Raw genomic sequence first — 27,233 nt, forward strand, 5'->3', positions numbered from 1 at the left:
GTATCTGTTGGGTAGAGTTCTATAACAAAGATGATTTGGAGAACTGCTTAGCAGGACACAATTGGGTTAAAAATCCTAAAGTTATAAAAAACAAGATTTGTTATTTGTGTGAAGTGATTAAAAGTGTAATAAGTTTATCAATTTAACTTTCATTGTGGCATTTTACACTTTGAAAAATGAGACCAGACTTGTCAGTTTCACTTTTGTTCCTAGTCAGTTTTTAGTAAGTTATTTTTTCTTCTTGCTGATCTAGAGCATTTTTGCATTCCAAACACTGTAGGGGAATGTTTATTAGAAAAAAAAAAACCTGTTACTATGGGAATTAAAATAATGAAAAAGGGGTGCCTGGTGGTGATAACTTCTGCCCAAAGGATCTCTGAGATTACGGCACTTACCTCGGAGCCACCCTGTATGGTGTTTTTCAAGGATAAGGTCCAGCTGCGGCCGCATCCAGTTTTCCTTCCCAAGGTGGTTTTGCAATTTCATACGAGCCAGGAGATATTTTTGCCAGTCTTCTTCCCAAATCCTCATAAGTCTGAGGAGGAATGTAGGTTGCACTCCCTGGATGTCAGGAGAGTGCTAGCCTTCTACATCAAAAGGACCAAACCAGTTTGCACGTCGACGCAGTTGTTCATCACGGTGGCGGATAGGATGAAAGGTCATCCAGTGTCCACCCAGAGAATTTCATATTGGATCACCGCCTGCATTTGATTTTGCTGTGATCAGGCAAAAGTGCCTCCCTTGGCAGTTGTAACTGCCCACTCGACTAGCGCGCAAGCTTCGGTGGTCGCCTTCCTGGCCCATGTGCCAATTCCAGATATCTGCAGAGCCGCCACCTGATCATCCTTCACACGTTCGCATCTCACTATGTGCTTACCCAGCAAGCCCGAGATGATGCCGGCTTCGGTAGAGCAGTATTACAAGTCAAACGTCTGAACTCCGAGCCCATCTCCAGGGATACTGCTTGTGACTCAGCTAGAATGGAATCAACTTGAGCAAGCACTTGAAGAAGAAAAAACGGTTACCTCCCTTTTGGTAACTTTTGTTCTTTGAGATGTATTGCTCATGTCCATCCATTACCCACCCTCCTGCCCCTCTGTTGGAGTTGCTGGCAAGAAGGAACTGAGAAGGTGTAGGGCCAGCAGTGCCTGATAAGCCGACGCATGAGCGTGGCACTCCAGAGGGCGTCACAGCTGATCCTACAGATACCACTAAGGCAAAAATCTCCGACATGTGGGCGGCGTGCATGCACCTAGAATGGAATCGACATGAGCAATACATCTCGAAGAACAACAGTTACTAAAAGATAGGTAACCGTTTTTTTTCAATCATTAAACCACACAAGGGCTTGATCCTGTGAGCATCTGTGTCCCCGCAACTCTCAGTGGACTTCATTGGGAATGGAGAATGCTCATCACCTTAGATGATCCAGGTATCCTATTTCCTGTAACTGAGTTGCTATGGAAAATCTCTCTAAATGCAACAAAGCAAACTACAGCTGGTGTGCAAAGTTGATTAAGAGCGTGAGATACATTAGTGAACAGAAAAAGGCCACCTGGCTTAATTAGTAAAATGTGGGAACAAACTAGAGTAAAATGTCAAAATGAGCAATATGATTAAAAAGACCCCAACAAACTTTCCACTGCTGGCTGCTTGTGAGCGGAGAGGAATAGCCAAGATTTGGCTTAACACTTGAACCTGTTTGCAGATCTAAGTGTAAAGGAAGCTGAGAAATGTCAAGATTAGGAGTGGCAATTAGAGCTATAATTTTATTCTTTGCCTGGTGCCCCCATTGTTTGCTTTTGTTGATGCAGCCTGCTTGAGAGAGTTTAAAATCTGCTGCTGCAAAGTTGCTCATTCTCTTTTCTTGGGCAGATGGAAATTTACAGTCAGCGCATTGCCTGTTGTGTTGCCAAAAAACCTGACACTTTTTGTTTTGAAAACTGACCGTTATGGTGTATTTTTTGTTGTAGAAACTATATGCACAAGGCAATTCCATAAAATAACAGGGCCTGCCTTCCCTCCCTTGGGTGAATGCTGCATCAGAGCACTTAAGGTTCCTGCTACACTGCAATCTGTTGATCACTGTTAAAGGACAGTGTTTAAAAAATTTCCTAATATGTGATGGAAGAAACCTGTAATGCCATAGTGACTCATCAGTGATTTCTGTATGAGTTGCAGGTGCTAAACACCTCTAGGGATCCAGACGCTTAAAGATCTTAGAGGCTGAGTTTTAAATTCAGAGTTGGGAGGAGAGAACTTTTTCGTTTAAAAAATTCAAAATGTGGACTCGGTTGCTTCCTAAGAGAATCTGTAATGCCATGGAATACTTCTGATTCCACTTCCAACGAAATCTACTGTGTTGGAAGCAAAGATAGCAAAAGATTGTAGGCATTCAGATTGTGCACAGGAGGTTTTCCAGAGTCGGGCTGTGTTGCCATGCATGGTAGTAGCATGTCTCCTCTCTTTAGGATGCAGCCAGCCTCTCTTGATCACCCAGGCTCCATTGCGGCGGCAACCTTGCATCACTTCATGCTGGAACTCTCCCAAACAACACAGGAGGAATTAACATCATGGAAAGTTGGGGCTTGTATACATGGGAACACTCAAGAAAATTAATCTGAATCAAAATTTAAAGGGGATTAGTTAAACTTCATTAAAGCCTGGTGTGGATGCTCTTATTCAGAATTAGTGACCTTAATTTGGTTTAATTTCTCTCAGTGAATTAAACTGAATTAAGGCCACTTTAATTCTGAATGAGACCATCCACACAGAAGCCTAATGCAGTTTAATTAATCCACTTTAAATTTACAGCTTTAGGCTTGGTCTAAACTTCAAAGTTATGTAGGCATAGCTGTGTTAGATAGGGGTGTCAAAAATCCCCACACCCAGACCAGCATAAAACCTCTAATTTAGATGCAGCTATGCCAGTAGAAGAGAGCTTTTGTTGATATAGCTAATGTCATTCAGGAAGGTTGTGTTCCTACACTGTCAGAAATACTCCTTTTGACAGTGTAGGCTGCATCTAAACTTGGGGGCTATGTTGACATAATTGTGCTAAAATAGTTATGTCCGCATAGGCTCAATAGTGTGGTCATACCCTTGGTTAATTTGTATCAATTTCCTGAGTGTTCCCATGCAGACAAGGCCTAGCTTGCCTGTATTCCTTTAAAAAAGATCCAGAATAGAACTTCCTGGTTAGTTACCTAGAAGACCACCCCTCTTGAGGTCAGAATATGCAGTGAAATTGCTGCAGGTCATGATGTCTAGCCCTAACCAGTAACTCCATTTTTCAGTCCTTAATGAAACAGAAGGACAGGATCTAGCACTCTCTTCATGCACTAAATTGTCATCTTAAATATAATTAGGAAGGCCAAAAAAGAATTTGATGAACAGCTAGCCCAAAGGCTCAAAAAATAACAGCAAAAAAAATTTAAGTACATCAGAAGCAGGAAGCCTGCTAAAGAACCCGTGGGGCCACTGGACGTTCGATATGCTAAAGAAACTCTCAAGGAAGATCAGGTCATTGTGGAGAAACTAAACAAGTTCTTTGCATTGGTCTTCATGGCTGAGAATGTGAGGGAGATTCCCAAACCTGAGCCATTCTGTTTAGGTGACACATCTGAGGAACTGTCCCAGATTGAGGTGTCATTAGAGGAGGTTTTGTTAGAAATTGATAAATTAAACAATAAGTCACCAGGACCAGATGGTATTCACACAAGAGTTTTGAAGGAACTCAAATATGAAATGTCAGAACTAACTACTATGGTTTGTAACCTATCATTTTAAATCAGCTTCTGTATCAAATGACTGGAGGATAGCTAATGTGACACGAATTTTTAAAAAGGACTCCAGGGGTGATCCTGGCAATTACAGGCCAGTAAGCCTGTCTTCAGTACCAAGCAAACTGATTGAAACTATAGTAAAGAACAGAATTATCAGACACTTAGATGAACATGATTTGTTGGAAGAGTCAATCATGGTTTTTGTAAAGGGAAATCATGCCTCACCAGTCTGCTAGAATTATCTGAGAGTGTCAACAAGCGTGTGGACAGGGTTGATCCAGTGGATATGGTGTACTTAGATGTTTTCAGAAAGCCTTTGAAAAGATCCCTCATCAAAGGTGTTAAAGCAAAGAAAGCTGTCATTGGATAAGAGGGAAGGTCCTCTCATAGATCAGTACCTGGTTAAAAGATAGGAAACAGAGTAGGCATAAATGGTCAGTTTTCAGAACGGAGAGACGCAAATAGTGGTGTCCCCCCAGGGTCTGTACTGGGACTGGTGCTGTTCAACAGATTCATAAATGATGTGGAAAAAGGGGTAAACAGTGAGATGGCAAAATTTGCAGATGATACAAAAAACTCAAGATAAGTCCAAAGCAGATTGCAAAGAGTTAGAGGGTTCTCACAAAATGGGGTGATTGGGCAACAAAATGGCAGATGAAATTCAAAGTTTATAAATGCACAGTAATGGATATTGGACAACATAGTCCCAACTACACATATAAAATGATGGGCTCTAAATTAGCTGTTACCACTCAAGAAAAAGATCTTGGAGACATTATGGATAGTTCTCTGAAAACATCCACTCAAGTTGCAGCACCAGTCAAAAAAGCAAACAGAATGTTGGGAATCTTTGGGAAAGGGATAGATAAGAAGAGAGAAAATATCATATTGCCTCTATATAAATACATGGTACGCCCACATCTTGAATACTGCATGCAGATGTGGTTGCCCCATCTCAAAAAAGATACACTGGAATTGGAAAAGGTACCGAAAAGGGCAACAAAAATGATTAGGGGTATGGAACAGCTGCTGTATGAGGAGAAATTAATACGATTGGGACTTTTCAGCTTGGAAAAGAGACGACTAAGGGGGGATATGGTAGAGGTCTATAAAATCATGATTGGTGTGAAGAAAGTAAATAAGGATATGTTGTTTACTCCTTCGCATAACACGAGCTACGGGTCACCAAATGAAATTAATAGGCAGCAGGTTTAAAACAAAAAAGGTTTTCTTCACCCAACGCACAGTCAACTTGTGGAACTCTTTGCCAGAGAATGTTGTGAAGGCCAAGACTATAACAGAGTTCAAAAAAGAACTAGATAAGTTCAACGAGGATAGGTCTATCAGTGGCTATTAGCCAGGATGGACAGAGATGGTGTCCCTCACCTCTGTTTGCCAGAAGCTGGGAATGGGCAACCGGGGATGGATCACTTGATGATTACCTGTTCTGTTCATTCTCTCTGGGGCAGCTGGCATTGGCCACTGTCGGAAGACAGAATACTGGGCTAGATGGACCTTTGGTCTGACCCAGTATGGTCATTCTGATGTTCTGATCTGATCTGATCTTTCATCTATGTTTCAAGTTCTCCTTCTATAATGCTTTCACCTGGTCAAATAGAAGAGGTGCTCTGCTGCTCAACCCATTCATATGCTTCTTATACTTCTGCTTTAGCTATTGAAACAAATGCCTCCTGCTTCAATCAATATCTTTCTGCTCTAAACACCCCGTCTAGTTCTGTAGGTTACTATCCAGGTGTCTTGCCTCTGTCAATATCCAAAATGATGTTGCTGAAGAGTCCTTGAAGCATTCCTACCCATCTGCCTATGTTAGGTATTTCAGCCCTTTCCAGAAGCAGCCCCTGGGCAGGACTTTTCCCTAAAAATCTGAAACGTGTCCTATCTGTCTAAATATTCATGCTGTGATTGTTGGGGTTCTCTGGACTCTGTTTCTTAAAGAATCATGACAATGTCCTCTTTTTCCAGTCCTGCTGTGCAGACTAGGTACCTTGAGTTGAATAGCTTCTCCTCTTTTGGAGAGAAGTTACAGAAAGATTGAGGCCAGATCTGCCAATAACAGATTAACCTGGTCCAAATTTTAATGCCCTTCCTGGAACATACTAAGGTCAGGCAAGCAATGCCTTGCTTTCTTGTATGTGTTTAAGAGCTTACATTCACACACGCGTCCAATTGCTTCATGATTGTAATTAGTACTTGGGAGCCCTAAAAGATTACAATAGCAGGGTAATGTTACAAATTCATACTTGTCCTGATAGTTGGGGCAACCTGAAGATCCTTGTTTTGGTAACCTGTAATTGCACCCATAATAAAATATTCTGCTTTGGTGTGTAGCTTGATCTCTAGGCTCCCAGGGGTTCTGTTATGCAAATAGGTAGTTGTGAACTCTGAATGTATTTTCCTCTCCAAGTGTAATGCCATCATCTGTTGGCAGCAAAAAATAAATGGAAAGCCAGATATGAAAATGCATTGTACATATGAAAGACTGTTAATAATCCCAACAGCAGTCTATTTTAGCATTTCAAAGTAATGTAAATGATTCTAGTGTGTGGTCAGCACTATACAAGACGTGAAAGTAAAGACCGTTCCTGTACCAAAGAGCTTATAGTCTGAGGCTGATGTCAAGAGTACAACCCAAAGGAGGGAATAATTTGGTGTTACATTAAAATATAAACTTAACTAATTTCTTCTGAGAATCGTGTAAGAAGGGAGTCACTGGATATAGTTACGGCTCCGATTTTGTCACAGAGGTCGTGGAAGTCCCCCGACTGCCTGCGATGACTGGGAGTTGCGGGGTACCCTGGTCGCATCTGGTGGCGGGGCCCCCGCAGCTCCAAGTAACTGTCTGAGGGTAATTTGCAGCTCCTGGCTGCCGTGGGCAGTGTGGGAACCCAGAGCTGCTAGCGGGGCCCCCTCTGCAGTCACCGAGGGGGTTGTGGGGACTCAACAGCTCCCTAGGGATATTTTTAGTAAAAGTCAAAGACAGGTCATGGACTTCCGTGAGTTTTTCTTTATTACCCGTGACCTGTCCATGACTTATTACAAGGAATATCTGTGACAAAATCTTAGCCTTAATTATAATTTGAATAAGGCGAGAGTTTCGGCGTGGTGAACTGAGATTACACAAAGGACAGCTTGCGGGGAAAGGCCCAGACCAGGAGTAGGAGAGGGAAACAAAATGGGTTGTTGAGGCTGACGTTGGTACAGCAGAGGAATGAGAGGAAGTGTGACACGATTAGGCCAGAGGTGTAGGCTGAGGCTTGTTGTACAGGCCTTGGAGTCAAGCACAAGAAATTGAAAGGTAAGGACTGTACACTGAACTTAGATATGATAGCTATATATCTCCATACTAGACATAAAAAAATACAGTTTGAGTCGTTTCTAGTATATATTTGCCCACCCAAGTTTAATTTGTGTACTGTACAGAACTAGGTTGATTGACTGACATACATTCAACAGTAGAGGCACTGTCTTGATGTGTGTGATGTACCTAAGATTTTATGTTGGCCCTTACCTTGGTCTGTTTGATCCTCTCCTCTGCTAGTTTTAAGAGGAGGGGGAAGAATTGTTGCTTTACTATACTACTAAATATTATGATGAACTAATATTTTGTTCTTTGTATAGATTAGAGGAAGGATTTTTACTTTGAGGGGAATTGAGGAGAGAGAAGTTATATTTAGTAAATTCACCCATTCTAGCTTTCTTCCTCAAACCCAGTATTCTCCTGTGACAGATTAGCAATCACCTCATCTGTATGGATGCTATTAAAGGGTGTTCACTCTTCTTGTAGGGTTTGGACGTGGTAGAGGGCGAGGAGCTGGGAGATTTTCAGCCCAAGGCATGGGGTAAGTGATGCGCATACTTCTCGGGAAAAATCAAACACAGCAGGAGTGTAATTGCTGTCCAATCTGTTAATACTACTTGACAAATATATTGTATATTACTGTGGATAGAAAGCATATAGAACTGTGAAAGAGTGTCTGTGAAATACCAGTTGGATTCATTGTATGCAGAGTGACTGTTCCCATTTCTAGGCAAACTAACATTAACGTGAGTACACCAGCATCAACATGTCAGAGACACTCAAAAAAACCCCAACCCCTTAAACAAAATCCCTTCCCAGTCCTCAGAAAACTGAACGTGTCCCCATGTAACCCAGTCCCCACAAGGAAAGTCCAAGTCAATCCAGAGGCTTTGCAGGTTGAAAGTTCTGCATGGCTGGTTTGTAGCCCAGTTTGAAAGGAAACTTGTTTGGCTGTAGTTTGTAGCACGTAGATTCTTACCCCCCCCCCCCTCCCGAAAAGACAAGTGAATCTAATCTTTTCTACCAGAAGGTGCGGGAGCTTCCCTCCATTCTTAGTGTTTTATATTTAGCCATTATTTGCTCTCAGTAACTTTGTGGATCATATCCGTGGTGTTAAGATAATACCACCTTTTCTCTTCTTTTTTGTGTCTTGGCTCCCTCCATCCCCTAGATAAGCCGGTGCCTTATTCTTTCCCTCTTCTCACCCAATTCTCATGTGACAGGTTGAAAAACAACCCCCTCCCCTCCCCCCCCCGCCGCCTTTTTTTAATCAAAAAATTAGTTTCCAGGTCACCATTCGGCTATCTCTTAGATATTGAGCTGTTTCGGCTTCAGTGGGTATTTCAGAACACCTCCCTGCCATCATCTTATTGATATACTACCTGTTGCCCTGCATACATGTCAGGCACCCTAAAAGCATGTGACAAGGGATTCTCATCAGTAGTATACTGCTGAGAAATGACCAATTGATAAGTGTTGTGCTATGGTTGTAAAGTAATGTTTAATGAGGATGGGAACGGTTTGCCTGGTATTGCAACTTTTCCAGGAACTAAGTTTTTTTTGTTCAGATTCTTTACAATGACTTTTTTAATACTGTCCTGGTTTTTGGTCGCACCCCCACCCTCCCATCACCCCCTTATTGGGAGTAAAAAAATTTTTTTTTCTGAAAAACACAAATTATCAAAATAGCCCTATATGAAAGAGAAGAACTGGTAAAAATCTAATACAAATATAGACCATAAATTGGGGCATTTCATGTTGTGTGGTTTTGGTATTCACTTTCTGCGTATTTCTGTTCTTCCCAACCCTTTTTAAACTCTAGGACATTTAATCCTGCAGACTACACGGAGACTTCTGCCACAGATGGATTTGGGCCAAAGCCAGAGGTTTGGGAGACTGGTCAGAATGATGCAGATGATGGAACTGGTAAGATGGCTTCCAAAAGTGGAAGAGCTGGAATGGAAAGCGGTAGCAAGTTGCCATTAAAATAACTGTTCTGCTGTGTTTTTTTCATGAACATCTGAAAATATTCATACTTCTCACCTGACACGGGTATTTGCTCACTTAACACAGCTTGCTGCTGTACTCCAGCCTAAGGACGGCTGTATACGTACAGCTCTGTGGTTAGACAATGAGAAGGGTAGTTCTCGTTTGCAAAATTATAAACAGTTCCCTATGAGTCAAGAAAGGTTGAAGAATGGAGCTATTCAAATCCGTTTCCCTACAGGGAATTTTTGATAGCTACATTACGGTGGGATTTTCCAAAGCACATGAGTGATTTACAAGCACAAGTCTCACTGAAAGTCATTGGGACTTGTGCCCCTAAATCACTCGGACACTTCTGAAATTCCCACCGTTAACATACAGGAAGGCAAACAGATTAGTTACTGAGGTGTGGGAGAGATCTTGCCATCTTCCAGAACAGGGAATAACTAGAAATGTGAATAGGCCATAGAATGGGTACGAATGGAACAGTCTGTATCTTCTATGAAGATTAAGAAGGTTTTGTATTTATTAGTGGAGTCTTAAGGGTGGAATGTTCATTGTTGGTTAGAGGCAGAGTAGGTTGAACAGTAGGTTGAAAGGGGAGTGGTCTTGTCCTGATACTGGAAAGCAAAGAACATGATCTGACTTATCAGTGACTCAGAAGAAGAACAGGATAGCATGCTGCTTCTTTGAGTTCCAGGTCAAGAGGTGTGATGAGGGCAAAAGATTCTGTGTCATGCTGGAGAAATGCAGTGAGTTACAGTAGTCCAGTTGGGAACCAGCAAGTGGAGGAAAATGGATGACTTGACCATCTGAGGAATTGCTCACAAGATAGCAGGTTTCCATGCAGGTCATCTTCTACTGTCAAATGAAAGGAAAAGGCTGATACTGGCAGCCAACTGCTGATGTAAGGAGAAGGATTTCGGCTTCACTGAGCACTGGTGTGAGCCCCTTGTGGTGTGACTTTCTGCGTTAGTCATTCTCCATTTAGGCGGATAGGAGGCAAATCTCCTTGGTTCAAAACTGATATGGTTCCTTAGGCAGACTTTAAACTAGGTGGAAAGGAGCTTTTACTTAACTCAGAATCTGGCATGTATTTCCGAAATGAATTATTCTGAATAGATTTGTCCTGCAGCAAAACACATATACCTAGAATAAAGAGTATTAATGCACTGATGTTTGTTTTTTAAACATAAGTTAACGCCAGAAGAGGCAGTAGAAGTGATACCACACGTTGTGAAATCCCACCTATAATGTTAACAACATTGGTGCTTGCTATACAGAGGCAGAGAAGAGAGGTGGGAGGCAGGGCATGCTACTGTAATTATTTTAGAAGCAGTGAAATCCTACTTTAATGAAGAAAGAAAAAGATACAAGACAGAAGAATCTTCAGTGAAAAATTGATAGTCTCATCCTCACTAAGAATGGAGAGCTAGAGAAATACTTGGATGAGCTACTGATATTTGAAATCATGGGATGGTATACTAATAGAGGACTCTACCCAGATGTCTGGGTAACAAAAACAGCTAAATATGACTAAGCACCGATTCCTAAGTTACACAGAGGACAACTTTGTGACCCAGGTGGAGGAGCTATCCTTATCTACTTACCGAGAGTAGAACAATTCACTGAAAAATGGTGTGGGGGTAATAGAGTTCAGTGCTAAAGCATGAGCCACTGAAGTTCTCCTAGCTCTAAATGGGCTAGAATACATCAGTACAAGGGTATTAAATTCCAGGAAACCAAATTTTGAAGAATATTGAAGGCTGGTGCAGTGGGAGGAAAATGTGGGGAGAGAATCCTGGAGGAACTTCATAAAAATTGCCATACTGAAGAGCGAGTGACTAGAAGAATAAGAATAATGCAAAGAAACAAGAATGCATGCAGAGCGAAGATACGGGCAGCAAAAAAAGCAGAATGAGGAATTCTCTCTAGGTAGGAGTGGAAAGACAGATTGAGAAGGGCTTTTGCATGTTTAGCTGGAAGAAAAGTACTGGACTGCTAGTGTGGAAACACTGAACCACAAATTACAAAACAGTTCAGCCTTTTTAGATTTTTAAAAGATATCCTTTTAATATCAACTCAGTTTTGAGTTCATCATACTTGTTAATTTGTCCCCCCACTAATCAGGCTCAATTTTTCAGCATTTTAAAAATTCTTCTTCTCTTGTGTAATCCATTTGCACTAAAGATGCCTTAGAATATGTTGTCCTGGGCTGTCACAGATGGCAGAAGAGTTGCAAAAGGCTACATGGATGCTCTCGAGATGCATCATTCTGGGTCATCATGGAAAAGCCAGCAGGTTCCATGATGTTACAATGCAACACCAAAGTATTGCTGATTTGTGAAGAGGAAAGGCAAGGAGGAGTCTAAATAACTTGTAGAACCTAAAACAGGTAACACAAATCTATTCCAAAGAGTAGAAGGGAGCTGTTTATTACACTTTCCGTACTATTTGCTGTCCACTGTTTTTTTATAGTTGTAGGGTATGCTCTATAAATAGCTTAAAGAGAACTTTTTAAAATGCAAAATGAATGATCCCTACATGAAAAGCAATAAACCTGAGCACTCTGAGAGTTGGTAGGTTAATGGGGTACTTGCCAGGTGGCCAGAGGTGCCCCCGGCTTTCAGATTTTTTGCAATACACCAAATGCGTTCACTTCTTTGCGACTTCTTGCTATGGGAGAAAGCGTCTAGAAAATAATGGGATCCTGAGTAATAAACAGCGTGGGTTTGATATAGAACAAGGCATAGCAGACTCCGTCACTTTTTTAAAATGGAATTCTAAAATCAGTGAATGAGAAGAATGCAGTAGATGTGATCAGATGTTTAGTAAAGTACAGATAGTGTGCCTCAAATTTAGTCGTAAATGTAATTCAGATTGGCTTAGATATATGCAGTCCCATGTGATTGATGAAACTGGCAGAAGGGCCACAAAGAAAAGAGAGCAATAAACCACAATGTATCAGTCTCTGAGGATGGCAGTAATGGTGGAGCTGGGAAGCTGCAAGTGGTTGGGTTTTAGGTCCATTGTTGAAATGGAAAGAACATTTTAATGAAAACTACAGATTTTACTGAACTGGGAAGGGCTGTAAATTACAAGGATAACAACACAGTGGGGAGCTAGGGAGGTTAGAAACAGACAGGGATACAATAAGTTTCATGCTCAGAAAGTGCAAGCTAATGCATCTAGAGTGAAAGGGGGAGAAAATCCCAAAGGTGTGATCAGTAGCCAGAAATTAGGAGGAAAATAGTAGCAATCAGACCAGCAATAAATAGTAGAATGCACTTTTACTGGGTCATTGAGCTGCTGCAAAGCAGATAAACCAGCTTTTACAGAAGAAAAATGGAAGCACCCACAGATGGCTATCCAGGATGAAATTTGCATAACAAACATACTTGGAAAAACAAAACACAAACTTTCAAAAGAAAGAAGATACTTGTAAAAACTGCAGTGTCCCAGAAGACTTAGAGCAATAGTGGACAGAAAATTGTTCAAGTTTGCAGTGCTGAAAGGTGATGATGTGTGATGATTTTTTTTCTTTCTTTGTTTTTTGGACTGCTGAGGCATGAACATGTTTAAGAGAGGACCTGTTGTGCTAGTAGTAAGATCATACCTGGAATTCTGTATTCACTTCCAGGCCCTTCAACGTAGGAAGACATTGGCAAATAGGAATTAATTCATAGAAGAGCAACAAAGTAGTTGAGGCTGGAGGGATTGACCTTGGAAGCAAGATTGAGAATGAAATATGTTTAACTTGGCTAATCTACTAAACTACGTAGTTGGGGAGACGTGCTCATTGTCTGCAAATGTTTGAAGGGTGCCAATACAGAAGATGGGTTGATCCAGTGGAGGTATAAAATAACAATAATGGAATGAACTGTTAGGTTGAATGTCAGGGAAATGTCCTAACTGTGGGATCTGTTGGTTTGGAATAATCTCCACAGGGGACTGGTGGAAGCTCCATTGCTGGACTTGCGTAAAACAAAACTAGACAAAACACTTGGAGCACTAGTACTTATTATTAAAGTACTGACACAAAATACAGAGACCATCCTTGCCCTGAAGAGCTTTACAGTCTACACAAGACAGACACAGAGTAGATATGAGGATGCATTCTTAAGAGAAACAAATAAAAGTACATTTAGAACATATCCTGTAGGGAGCAATCCTCCACTGGCCAGGAGAAAGAAGCCTGAGAAAAGGTTGATCTAACTTCCACATCTAAATTATACTTGGGTTCTTCCTTCTGTCTGAAAAGCCATGGACACGTGGGCTAGCTTGGGAGTTTGTCCAGGAATTCGAGATCTGGTGAATTTTCCCTGGAAACGCCAAAAATTACTTTGCTTAGCTGCAGGTACATGACTCAACGCTTTATATGGCGAGCTTCAGTGAGAGGCTATTTGGTATAGTGTGATTGAGAGACATTTCAGGCAATTTTATATTGCTCCACAGAGCCAGCCCAGAGTGGACATTATCTTGCTCAGGACCTGCCAAATAATTGTGGACTCCAAGGTATAAGTCCTCTTTCTTTTTTGGGGGTATGTGTGAGTTGGGGGCAGGGCTGTTCATGCTGCCAAATCAGCAGTGTTCAATCCTACTGTCTATGGCTTAGCTGCAATGTAAAACACACAGAGGAATGAACTAAGATATATTGATATATATACACCTATATTGATCTAATTAGCACAGACTGGATTTGATGCTGTCTTCAAGGGGCTTTATTTTAAAATTCATTAATTGCAAATGGTTCAGAGCTGAATACAAGAATGCGACTAAAATGGAGGTGTCTTATGAAGCTACATTTGATCAAAGGTGATGGAAACTGAAATTTTACTGGTGGTGGGTTCTTCGCTTGTGGTTGTGTAGTTAATTTGGTGGCTCTGTTCCTGGGATAGCCTCAAGCGTGTGTGCCCCAGCACCCCTGCTTTCTAATCGTTTGACTGTTGTGTGCCCACTCTCTCCCTTGCTGTTTCCTGTGGAAGAGACCAGTTTTAAAAACATTAAGCACATTTCCTACTACTGTGCTATTTCCACAAGCATTAGTCAACCTGCTGCACTGGACAGCCTGCTCTCTACAACTTGTGACATACCTGGCTTGGCACCATGCTCCAGCTGGAGTGGCAGGCCAACCGCCATGCTGCCACAGTAGGAACGAGATATTTTTTCCTGTAAAATGGCTCTCTTCTACCTCAGGGGAAAGTGGAATGGGGTTATTCTGGCCTGAGGAGACAGCCAGCAGGCAGGAAGGGAATGTCCTAGAAGGGACACCACTGTGTGCCTTCAGCTCAGGCGGGCACGGACCAGTGATACGCAGACTGAGGCTCGTGAGCCGCAAGTGGCTCTTCAGTGTGTCTCCTGTGGCTCTCTGCAGCATATGATGATATTAAAACACTGTGTGATATAATTATTAGCCAATCTAAAAAGAAAAGGAGTACTTGTGGCACCTTAGAGACTAACCAATTTATTTGAGCATGAGCTTTCGTGAGCTACAGGTCCGATGAAGTGAGCTGTAGCTCACGAAAGCTCATGCTCAAATAAATTGGTTAGTCTCTAAGGTGCCACAAGTACTCCTTTTCTTTTTGCGAATACACACTGACACGGCTGTTACTCTGAAACTAGCCAATCTAAGTTATTAACCAATCAGGCTGCTTTTACTATGTTGCTTACCAATTGTAGTTGATAAAATAATACTTGGTCGGTCATTTTGTTGTGAGAAATGTATATAAAAATAGTAAACGAGCCTCAGTCTGCATATCACTGTAATGTTGATCGCTGATTTGGCTCCTGAACCACTGAGGTCTGAGTATCACTGGTCCAGATGCAGACTTTGGAAGTCTCAGCAGGTCTTGCTCACCTGTGCAGCCAGTATGGATCCCATGTTTATGGTGGTGCAGAGCTCAGATTTTACTCTGCTTTAGGATTCCATCATTGTTAAGCTTAATCATCAGGGATAGGTGAGTGGGTGAATTTCTCACCATGTTTGGTGCTATTGAGTATGATGGCTGATTTAAGGACACTGTAGTCTTTCCTTTAACATAAACCATCTCTGGTACCAGAAGGGCTAGAAATTTCCTTAAATTCTAGAGAACATGTTAAAAATATTTCCCGAAAGACCCTAACTCTGTAGAGCATCTCATGGTCCTGACCATAATTTCCTGCATGTACTGCATTCATAACTGTAATTAGAGATGGATGGTAAGATGGCTTTTAATGTGCGAACTGAAATATGATATTGGGCCTTGCCATTTGTGCCTAATTTCTCTTCTCTCCCAAACTGCAACAGGAGCATGGAAGAATTCAATAGAAGAATGGACGGCAGAAGACTGGAATGAAGATGTAAGTATATGTGGTTGGGTAGGCAGCAATTATTCATTCTGTGCTGTCTGTGCATCTCCTTCAGAAGTCAAATATCAATGTCCTGTATAATACTTTGCAACATATGGAGGGTTTGTAAGAAAAATTTTTTTTAGTTCATTCCTATTTAGTGAAGATCATAAAATCAATTATTTGATGAATTCCATTGTACTTTTTATTCAAATAATATAAAAATATTATTCCCCATTTTATCAGGCTGAGTGAACTATTTGTGAATATAAGAATTTTACAGATTTTTTTTGTAGTTAAAATGTTGTTTTCATTCTTAACCCAACTCTACTATTTAGCACTTATGAGAGTTAATCACACACATTTCCTCTTGCATTGTCAAGAGCTTACACCGTTAGCATCGTGAGTCTTCTTTATATAATGATCTTTATGAACTGGTAGATTAAGTATTAAAACTTAGTGACTGCCCAAAATTTGATCCATTTTTTTCTGTTTATAAGATCTATATAATTCTTTTGACTTTTTTCAAAACGTGAGTCAGTCAGTCTGTGTTAATGGAATATTTTTTAAAAAATTGAACTAACAAGACACATCAATCACATAATTTTTTTTTTTTTTTTTTACATCCTAGCCCCCAGCCTGTGTCCATGTATTTTTCTCAGGCCAGCGGCCTTGCTTCATATCTGTAAAGCACCTAGCACATTTTTGGTATTCTAATAATATTAATACCTACCAGTCCAGTCTGATCAACCCAACAATAACAAACCACTGTATATGCAGGTTAGAGGAGTTTGGGGTGGAGTGGGGAAATTTGGTAAGGAAATGGAGAACTTTAAAAATCAAGGTCCTTCTGCTGTATGTGGACATCAGATATTCTAAGCACATTTTCCGAAGAGGAGGAGTTTGCTTCAGAATGTTTGGTCGAGACTGGTGGTGGTTTTGGTTCTTACTAGAGAGAGGATTGTGTCACTTCAAAGACAAATCTGAAAATTCTTTCTTAGCTTCCAAGGAGGTTGTAATCTGGGAAGTATTACAAGTGCTATAAAAGTGTCAAGTATTATTATCCAGTATGCATTCTTTAAAGATGTCAGTTTTAGATTAATTAGAAATGTCTTCTATTTTCTTTTAATGTCTGAGGAGTGGTTCTGTTGTTGGTATAGTATAGTCAAATCACTGGAGCAAGGCCTTACTTGTTCAAAGCACTCTACGCAGGCTAACCCCTGCATACATTTATTTGGAGCATCATTGAAGTCGTGTACTTCCATGTGTACTTCCATGTGGGTTGGCCTACATGGAGCTCATTGCAGGACTGGAGGCTAACTTTGTCTCACTTCACACCAGGGATCCCTCTATTCTGGCCTGCCAACCACACTCATGCAACAAACTAATGACTTCAGTGGCTGGTCTATCACGAACTGTTAGTGGAATCCAGTCTCTCAGTGGACAAAAGCATTGATTCCTTCACATGGAAAAAGTATAGGCTATTAAAAGGCTCTTTAATCTGGTGGGGAAAGGCATAGCCAGAACCAGTGGCTGGAAGACACAGCTTGACTGTTTTAAATGAGAAATATACTTTAGGCAAGGGCAGATTATGCTTTAGTCAAATGCAAGCTATTGGGCTCAGAACAGTAGTAATTGGGTGAGATTTAATGGCGTGTGATATACAGCAGGGCAAACTAAATGATCTAATGGTTTCTTCTGGTCTTAAACTCTATGAATCTAGGATAGTGATACTCTCCATTCTGTTTAAACAGAAATAGACCCTTGGAATTACAATATAAGAAGATATTACTTCACCCACCTAGTGTGTCAAACATATGAAATTGTATTTTGTTAAAGGGACAGTGTCAATGCGAAGGCAAGTCAATTTAAAAGCAAATATATTTTCAGGTACTACAATTGGTTGTCAGTCTTCCTGCCAGTTTTTACAAACAATCTCCTATTTTAAATTTTTTTTCCTCTTGATAATCATAAAACATATAAAAATTGTTGTCAAATGCGCAAAATAAATTGAAAAATAAAGAAATGCTATTTTTCTTATTTCTGTTAATCATAATTTTTACTTGCAACAGCAGTAGATCTGTTTTTAAAATTGGACAGAAGTGTGATTAAATTGGCAGTGTCCCTTAAACAGGATTTAAGATGGCATGAAAACCATTTTCATTTAGTTTTAATTTCTTAGGCCTCAGTAACAGGGTGCCTCCCAGCCCGGGTAGATTGACTCATGTGAACTTGGCTTGATTTAGCATGTTAGAAATAGTATTGTGGCCTTGTAGCACTGGCAGAGGCCAGGCCTAGCCACCTGAGCTCCGACCCAGGGGGTTGGGTGGGCTTGCGAACCTAAGCCATAAGGTCCACACTGCTATTTGTAGTGTGCTAGCTTGAGCCAAACTAGCTGTCAACCCAGGCTGGGAGGTACACTCCCAGCTGCAATGTAGACATACCCATTAGGGTCCTAATTTTCCTGGTTTGTTACTCTTACTTTGTATTTCGCTTCAGTTCTTAAATACGCATCTTGAGTATTTGCTCCCAAGCCATATTAGCTGGGTGTGGAAGATGGCTGGCAGCTGGTAAACGTTGCATACTTGCTGACAAGGCATAGGTTTTATAATTGAAACTTTGCTGATGTTTGTATTTGAAGGGACGTCACTGTAAGAAGGGGAGGCGCCCCTGTGAAGTTGACTTTTAAAAACAATTGATGACCATTGTTTGTCATCCACCTATTTCTAGGAATGTGCTAGTACATTAGTGAAGGGTTTGTTTGTTGTGTAGCACAATTGGTTATCCCAGACAGTTATTCAGAAGCAGATAAAATTGCTTCTAAGAAACTCTGGTGGCATCTGTTTCAGCTGCTGCACATGTCATGGGCTCTGACAAATGCCATTATCCCAGCAGACTCTCAAATCTGCTGCTTGTTTACTGTTTGCCACAGTCCATCGCATAAACTTAAATACAGCAGAGCTACTAACCTGCATCTTGGGAGTTGTTTTGCATGCCATTTTCCTGGGATAGAGAACATTTTTCCCCCTCCATACCCAAGAGGCACTTTGAAATTGTCTCAAGTCTGTCAAGCTCTCTAGCTAACCTGCTTTCAGGGTTTGTCAGGGTTTTTAGTCACTGTTGATCTTACTCCAGGTTAAGTGGGCATGGAAAACTGTTAATGTTATATTAAGGATTTAATATTTAACTAAGGGATTGTAGATCACAGCCTACCACTCCGCTCTTAACTGACTTCTTAGTGGCATAATAATGCAGGAATCTCACAACGCTGCAGAAAGCATAGTACAGTCTGTACTACAATAACACGTAATGGGGGAAGGGCACTATAGATGGAGCAGGAGCCTTTACTATGAATTTATTTGGGTTGAAATTAAACTCTTAACCTTCTTTATTGTTCATTATTAAGGCTATGATTTAGTCATGGAGGTTACGGCAGTCACAGATTCCGTGACTTTACTGGACCTCCATGACTTCTACGCTTCAGGAGGTGGAGGTGGGACTGTGCGCCCCTGCCCTGCAACTGGGGATGGCTGGAACCAGGATGCTGCAGCCCCAGCCCTGCAGCTTCCACTGGGGGCTGCAGCCGGTGCTGTGCGCCTAGCCCCGCAGCTTCCACTGCATCTACACCAAAGGGGGTTTCATCAGTTTAGCTAAATTGGTTTCTTAAGGCTTGTTTAAACACAGAAGTTGGCTTTCTTTAACTATACTGGTGTAGTAAAAGGAGCACATTTTCCCTAGAGTGGACACAGTTATACCATTAGAAAGATGCTTATATTGTACTGTTATATCTTATTCCCTGGCCATTATGAGAATAAACTAATTTATGCCAGTGTAAGGCATCTTTATACCACTATAACTGCATTCGCATTAGGGTCTGTAATGAAATAACTATTTGGGTAAAAAAAATCACACCCCTTAGAGATATAGTTATACTGATACAGAATCTGTGTGTAGACCAGGCCTTACACCAGTGTGTTTAAATCAGTGCAGAACGGTGTACAAGTCCTTATTAAAATTGGGCTGTGTTTTCTTTGTCCTTTAAAAGTGATCTGCAGTGCAACTTGTTACTATGATTCAATATTCCTGATCTCTCTAAGTTATATAACCAGGGTTGGGTTATTTATTTTGAATATTGCTGCCTGTAAACTTTCAATGCACGTATAACTAAAATACACTTTCTCCCTCCTTCTTTCTTCCCCCTTTCTCAGCTTTCTGAAACAAAGGTCTTCACTGCATCTTCTGTTCCAGCTGAGAATCACATCACTCCTGGGCAAAGGTAGGGGAGGATTTACATCTTTCTTCTAGATTTCAGAGTAACAGCCATGTTAGTCTGTATTCGCAAAAAGAAAAGGAGGACTTGTGGCACCTTAGAGACTAACCAATTTATTTGAGCATGAGCTTTCATGAGCTACAGCTCACTTCATCGGATACATTGACTGTTCTCACAGCCTAAACTCTTTCACGTGCTCCCTGTAAAGCTGTTGAAGCTTCAGCATTTGGCACACTTTAAAGTTCTGTTGGAGAAAATACTCGAAAACAATCCTGTGTTTGCCCTCAGGAGGTGACATGGATGTGAATGGACAAGCTCATGTCTAATCAGAATTTTTGGGGTGAATTTGATTTAGTATTAACACTTGATTTTATCTAGTATTAGGCTCTGACTACACTGTGGTGTACAAGAGGCCGTATTAAGTATATGAAAGGCGTGTGTTCCAAATCCTAATGATGTGTAATGTGGAGCAAATTCAGGCACATGCCTAGTGTTCTATTCCTGCTTCTGCCACAGAATTCCTGTGTGATAATGGGCTAGTCACTTCACTGCTATGTGTGAGAGTTTCTCCATCTACAAAATGGGAATAATACCTCATGGAGGGGTGCAAGTTTGATGCAGTAATAGTTGTAAAACACCTTAAGATTCTCAGGTTGCAGGTGCTACAGACATGTGAAGTACATATTGAGTGGCAAGATTAAGGGGGAGGGACAGCTCAGTGGTTTGAGCATTGGCCTGCTAAACCCAGGGTTGTGAGTTCAATCCTTGAGGGGGCCATTTAGGGATCTGGGGAAAAATTGGGGATTGGCCCTGCTTTGAGCAGGGGGTTGGACTAGATGACCTCCTGAGGTCCCTTCCAACCCTGAAATTCTATGGTTCTATGAAGTAAGCAAATAACACCTCTTTTCACTTACTCCCCCATGGCTCAATCATGTTGATCTCCATGAGCTTAGCAGGTAAGCCAATGGGAGTTTAGCTACCATGGTGGTAAGTACTTTGGACATACCCAAGATAAGTGATATTGAAATTGCACCGCATTTCACTTTGAAATGCTAAAGTACAGAACAAAATGCAAGGTTTTCTTCAATTATGAAGCAGTGAATGTGGCAGTGGTAACCCTGTGCTCGAGCAGATGGCAGGACCTTGCCGTCTGAGTAGAAAGCTGGATTCTTGCTCTTCTGCGTGGTGCTGTGTGCTGCAGAGATGAGACCCAGAAAGGTTAAATAATGTGGCTAGCATAGTGTCCTTCATACTGATCTTAGTTATTTGATCTTCTTTCAGTCCTCAAATATCCCAATTTTAGTATTTGACAGCTTCTTACTCTTTTTTTCTTGTAGCATTGACCTAGTAACATTACTTCAGAAGCCTGTGACTTCTAGCCAAGAAACAGAAGGCAACTCCTTCGAGTCTCCCCAACAGCAGAGCTTTGGCCAAGCCCTAGTCTTCACGAATTCCCAACACAACACCCAGATGACATCAGGAACTGGCAATTCCAGTTCTCTAAACTCCTATTCTCCTCAGAGTCTGGTAAAATTCATCTTGGCTTTTTAAAGACTCAGAATCTTATGGAATAAACACTTTATACTTTTTCAGTTAGTTTCTTTTTTTTTTCATGACTTTTCTTTGCAGCACTTAAGTTGCAGGTGGTATTGAAATATGAGGGGACACGGGACTAAAAATGTCCTCACCAAAAAAAAAAAAAGTATCAGATGGACCTTTTTGTGCTCATGAGTTTACTTGTCCATTTAAGTGAACTGCTTGTGTTGGTTCTTGAGAAAAGTGCAGATAAGTTCTCTGCATATTGATTAAAATGAAACACTCCATGTATAAAGCATCGAATTCTAGGCCAGAGAACTGTGATGCGGTATTTTCCAAGCACATATCTGACTGGTCTGTGTGGAAATCAACTATTTCTGAGTTTTCTGGACTAATGGAAAGTTGGCAACCCTTTGTTAGTTTTAATAGAGTTGGAGATTAGATGTAGGAAAATGTTTTGAAACAAATTAAATACTGTTGCCAGTAACTTTACCTTTACTTTGTTCTAAGGCACTATGTAAACAAAACTACATGGGTCAGATCCTTAGCTTGGGTAAATCAACATATGTCCATTAACAGTGGTGGAGCTAAACCAGTATACAATAGCTGGGGATCTAGCCCCATATTGTTAGTGCTCAGTTGGATTTTCTTGCTAAGTTTTAACTTTTCACTTTTAATTAGAAATCTGGGGATAAAGTATGAACTGCATTGCTGCCAATGTGAGCAATTAACTCCGACCTCACAGGTTTGGTCATGTTAACATTTAGTGAAATATTTTTTTCTTCATTTTCTTGCTAGTCTTCAGTTCTCTGTTCTGGGTTTGGAGAACTTGGATCCTCTAAATTAGCAAACTCCACTGGATCTCCACTCTTGGACCAGCTGAAGTCTCCAGGTTTGGGTCAGTTCACCTCTCCGAGCTCTCAGCAAAACAGCAGTAGTTCCGCCACCGCCACCACCTCATCCTGGGATCTAAAACCCCCGATTAGCCAATCCTCGGTCCTCAGTCAGTTTGGTAAGTATTTAGATAGGTTTTGCCTTTTTTTTTTTTAATTATTTAAAGCCATTGACTATGGAACTTTGACCCTTCAGTGCCAGACCTTATGTAAGAGATTTTTAAAATGATATTGAGAAATGGCTTCTCTTTTGAAATTAACTTCCTAAAGGAGACTAGTAAACTTAGTCACATTATATTGAGGTTCCATTTATAAAAGGTTAATAAATGATAGCTGTTATAAGCATAATAGACGTGAGTAGTATTTTTATACATGGCTTCAGTAGAAAGTGTTACAGATGGTTGTAAGCCGCCTGTTCGGGTCATCTCTGACAATTGGTTAGCCATTTATTTTAAAAAATCTATTAATAACCCTTTATAATCTATTTGTAAATGGAACCTTAATATAAAGTATGACTGTAAATGTCTCTAGGAATTCTGGGGAAAGACCTTTTTATGTTACCTTGACTGTACTTCTACTAATGACAAAGTATAAATTTTCAATCCTAGACTAAGTTAATACCACCTTATGGTGAGTTCTCTGGCTCTTTAATAGTGTGGATCACTTCTTAATCCTGGGGCCGCCTGCATCCTTCGTACTTCACTTTCTGTCCATGATGGAGTAGATCACCGTCCCTCCCCTTCACAATTACGTAGACCCTTCTCTGTGGAGGGTTAGACAAGACCATGATAACAATTGCTTGAGCAGTCTCTATATGTTGCTTCCAGTGATGCTCTTACTGTGGAGAATTACAGGTCCTGGTTTTGCCAGTATAGAAGCAGCCATTGTGGTAGCAACCACAATTCACATAAAGTAATATTAAGAAAATATGTGTTTTCAGCTGTATTTTAATGCAGTTTAGCAGCTGGAAATAAGGAGAAGCTGGCAACATGTGACCTGCAATGTTCTGTGGACCACTTGTGTTTGTGAACTAGAGTTTTGAATCATTGCTTATAAGCCTGTCCTTCAACAACTAAAAACTATGGAGGAGATTTATAAAGGGCAGTTAAGCATCCAACTCGAATTGAAAGTCAGTGGAAGCTGGGTATCTAACTCCTATTTGAGCCTTTGAAAATATTCCTCCTCTTAGAATCAGGAGATCAGAAAACTTAATTATATGGTCTCTAACATGTCAGTATTTCTTGACAAACTTTGTCCAAAAGTCGCGAGTTTTAGCTTTTATCGTGAATTGCACTTTCCACATTTAACAGAGTCCCACTTTCAGGCAGGTCCTCACACTGTGGAGCGGTGCAAGGTCTGACTAAAATAATACATAGCATTTCTGCTAGAGACTTGAGTATAATGCAGTTGTGTGGCCATATGAACAGCTGCCTAATTCCCCATTTTTAAAAAATTGCCATATAGTCCTGTCTCAGAATCTCCGTTTTCATTTCAAAAAAGAAAACTAAGTTGCCAGCTCTGTGGTTGCAAAAATAATATTCATAATCAGAATCTGAAGTTTATATAAAATAATGCGTTGGCAGCTGACTGAGTGTGCACACGGTCTGCAGCAATAGGTCTGAGAGGGGTGAATAAAAGCACTAATTCTTTAACTACAACTACAGAGATGGAACATAAAAGTCCTGGGAGCAGAGTTTAATGCATCAATTATGATTTTTTTCCCAAATGCTGGCTAGACTTTAAATCCCAGCCTGAACCATCTCCAGTTCTCAGCCAGCTGACCCAGCGACAACAACAGCAGACACAGACAGTCCCTGTTCCTCCTCCTGGATTGGAGTCCTTCTCCTCCCAAGTAAAACTCCGAGAGCCATCACCGGTAGACAGTTCTATGGCTGCAAGCAAAATGCTGCAGCTCCCCAGCATGTCTATGGATAACCAGGCAGCGTCTGCCCATCAAACGCAGCAGAAACAGATCAAACCACTGAAACGGAGGATACCCCCAGCTTCTAAGGTGGGTAACACAGCAGGGGCAAATATATGGCACATATAGGCTTTAAGATACTTGGGGGGGTGGGGAAACATTATAGGGCAGTCTTGATGCACTTTTGGTTTTAAATTTTAAGATGGGTGGCTTTATAGTCCAGAAGACAGTGATGTGGTATTTTCCAAGCACATATCTGATTGTTTTGTGAGGAAATTTAACCATTTCTGAGTGTTCTTGGACTAACTAGTGACTGGGAGGTGAATGCTTAAAACAAAATACTCTTTAGTAGGCACAGAGGACAGTATGACTTAATCTCTTAGGCCCCAAAAAGTATGTGGGACCAACAAATTAAGTTTTAAGGTGGAGAAATTCTAGTTGGGAGAAATTACGCAGCTCCGTCTGAGAGGCAGCTGCATTGGCCAACAGATACAGGTTAGAAGCCAAGGCTGTGAGATTGTAACCAAGTTACATACTTGGTGTTCTGTATGTTCGTAGTTCCCTAGAGTTCAAGGTGGTTCATGAGTGATTTCTTTCATATAAACTATATAGATACAGGATTTTGTTTTTGCTTTCAGATCCCGGCCTCTGCAGTGGAAATGCCTGGATCAGCCGATGTGACAGGGTTAAACGTTCAGTTTGGAGCTCTGGAGTTTGGGTCAGAGCCTTCTCTCCCAGAGTTTGGGTCAGCCCCAAGCAATGAGAATATCAGCCAGGTGCCCAGCAACAGCTTGTACTCAAAACCTGTAAAGTACGTAAGAGTTCCATTTCTGCATCCTTATGTGTTCTCTTGTACCAAAAAAGTGGCATGTGAAGATCAAGGTCTCTTCTGCCAAGGGGCTGTTTGGTGTAGCTGTCTCGGAAGCTAAATATAATTACTTGTAAGCCTCAATCTTTATTTTCTGAGGATGGCACCCTTAAAAGCAGGAAGGTCCCTTTTCTGGTGACTAGAGAAACATTCTGAAAAATGGGTTAGAATGGAGGGGGGAATGAATTGAACTTAAATGCTCTCTTTATGAGCTACCCTTCACATTTTTAATTATGCTGATTCCCAAAGCTGTTTAAGTGAGGCTTTGGCTCCCTCCCAGCCCATCTACTCTTATAATTGACTCAGCAGAGATAAATGCATCACAACGTCCATCTCTGTCAGCAGACTGACACCATAAACTGAGGTCTGACTTCAATGGAAGCTCAGCCTAAAGGCAGCCAGGCTCTGAGGTGGGCGGAAAGCCCTTATTAAAATGCTAATGTCTCCAGTAATAACAAAAGAAATGCAAACATAGCAGCTAAATACATGCTTACTCTTCAAATGTTTTTTCAGAGTTTTGTTTGTGTAAAATCGTCCTTAAAAAGTTGATGGAGAATTTGCAAGAATTAAGATTTGCAAAAATAAATTCCTCCATTCATCTTAAATTTTGTAAATGTTTTTAAAAATCCAGTACGAACCTTAAAAAAACCCTAAGCCTAACCCTTCCGGTTTTGGCAGAGCAAACATTGCAGCAATGTGTTGATGTATGGGAGCCTGAAAGAGACTGTATAAACAGAAATGGAGGGATACCCAGGTTCAGTATCCAAGATGTGGAAAATATGCCTTGCTGTGTTAACTGTCTTAAAGTAATGTTTGAATCACAGGCAACAGAATTTAGTTTTTAAAAAGTGCTTTTTAACCTGTAAAGTCCTACAAGACTGATGTTGACTCAGGCAATACTGGAAAGGCAACAAATGTAAAGAGTTTAGAAAGATCTAGGGGCAGGGTACAAATCTTAGTCTATGTATGTAAATTGTCATGGATACTTACAGCAGTGTTGTGTAATAAGAGCAGCTCTTTCTTAGTGCCTTTTGTCAGTAGATCTCAAAGTATTAGAATATTGACTAGAGGCCTCAGTCTGATCAGACCCCATTATGCTGGGCTCTGATACAGACACATGGTAAGAAGTAGTGTCTTCCCTCTAAACCTTACAATCTAAAAGCATAAGAAATCACTTACGAAGTAGAATGCTAATTCTAGCCAGGAAAAAGCAGGAAAACAATTATCATAGCTAGCCTTTTTGAGAGGGGGAAGAATGGAATATGGGATGAGAAAATACAGTTGTCCTATGAGGGGGAAATGGCCCCTGCTGCTCAGTGCAGATGCTGGCTCTGAACAGAGGGCTGCTGTAACTTTGCCTAGGCCCACATTAATTTGTGTTATGCTAGGAAACTGGAAAGTGAGCAACTTCTAGCTGAGCAAATGGGTATCCAGTTCCAGGTTGCTATGCAGGAGCTGGTAATGTCATGAAGGTATCTGAAATGACATTTAACAAGATGATAAATAACTTTTACTTTTTTCAGTGATCCTTTGAATACCTCTTTGCCAATATCCAATACAGTACAGGAGTCCACCTACACAACCTCTGCCATCACTTCTTCCAGTCTGACCTGCTCGTCCCAGAGCACTAGCCCCGTAACAACAACTTCCTCCTATGACCAGACTTCTGTGCATAGCAGGATAGCATACCAAAGCTCCATGGCTCCATCGGACTCAACCCCTGTTGCAGTCACGGTGAGTAGATTTCAGAAACCTTCGCTATTGAAAAGACATTAATTGGGTTAATTACTGATGGGTTTGGGTGTTGGTGACATACTAAGGCTATAATTCAACTGTTTTGTTGAGCTCAACAATAGTCCTGGTGCTCTGAGACTTCAGTGGCTAACACAGAGATGATGTTTTGTTCTGTTAACATCTTTTCGACTGGTTAAAAAGACTCTCTTTTGACCGACCCCCCCCACCCAACTCTGTTGTTCTTTGCTGTTGCTTTTCTTGCCCTTCGGTCCTCAGGTATGCAGATCTTTGTGATGTTTCTCTGGATTTTGATTTCTTGATTTGCTCTACAGTCTGTTTCTAGCTAACATTCTCATTTGATTGACTCCATCTTCCTGAAGCTTAGCATCTTGTTTTTTAAAAAACAAATTGACATTACATGTTCATCATGATATCTTGCCAGCGTAACTTTGGTGCAGAGACTGTTTATTACATTTGTACAGCATATAGCACAGTGGGGCCTGACTGGGTTATGGCCTTCAAGCACTACCACGTTATAAATGTTAAATAATAAAAATACAAGACCAAGGAGAATATGCACATTACATTTTAAAG

General features: G+C 40.9%; 1 protein-coding gene and 2 non-coding genes across 9 annotated transcripts in view; all 3 read left to right on the forward strand.

The window, feature by feature from the left end:
* The window catches only part of UBAP2 (ubiquitin associated protein 2), a 135,131-nt gene that overhangs the window by 61,018 nt on the left and 46,880 nt on the right, over positions 1 to 27,233 (forward strand). For 6 of the 7 annotated variants that reach the window (XR_013635758.1, XM_073343394.2, XM_073343393.2 and 3 more), the window contains exons 7-16: positions 7,591 to 7,645; positions 8,927 to 9,030; positions 13,546 to 13,605; positions 15,377 to 15,429; positions 19,626 to 19,693; positions 21,025 to 21,214; positions 22,022 to 22,235; positions 23,853 to 24,127; positions 24,676 to 24,848; positions 26,429 to 26,639. Coding sequence is in view for 6 of the 7 variants with exons in the window: in XM_073343394.2 (XP_073199495.2) it covers positions 7,591 to 7,645; positions 8,927 to 9,030; positions 13,546 to 13,605; positions 15,377 to 15,429; positions 19,626 to 19,693; positions 21,025 to 21,214; positions 22,022 to 22,235; positions 23,853 to 24,127; positions 24,676 to 24,848; positions 26,429 to 26,639 (1,403 nt within the window). In the remaining variant the exon portion in view is untranslated. The remainder of the gene's footprint in view (positions 1 to 7,590; positions 7,646 to 8,926; positions 9,031 to 13,545; positions 13,606 to 15,376; positions 15,430 to 19,625; positions 19,694 to 21,024; positions 21,215 to 22,021; positions 22,236 to 23,852; positions 24,128 to 24,675; positions 24,849 to 26,428; positions 26,640 to 27,233) is intronic. The other variant, XM_073343391.2, reaches the window with a different exon arrangement.
* LOC140912181 (small nucleolar RNA SNORD121A) lies at positions 21,532 to 21,615 on the forward strand. Its single transcript, XR_012159258.1, has one exon. It is a non-coding gene; the product is annotated as a small nucleolar RNA SNORD121A (small nucleolar RNA).
* LOC140912182 (small nucleolar RNA SNORD121A) lies at positions 24,255 to 24,340 on the forward strand. The gene has a single exon (XR_012159259.1). It is a non-coding gene; the product is annotated as a small nucleolar RNA SNORD121A (small nucleolar RNA).

Source organism: Lepidochelys kempii, chromosome 5 (genome assembly GCF_965140285.1).
Source record: "Lepidochelys kempii isolate rLepKem1 chromosome 5, rLepKem1.hap1, whole genome shotgun sequence".
In the NCBI taxonomy this organism is placed as follows: Eukaryota; Metazoa; Chordata; order Testudines; family Cheloniidae; genus Lepidochelys; species Lepidochelys kempii.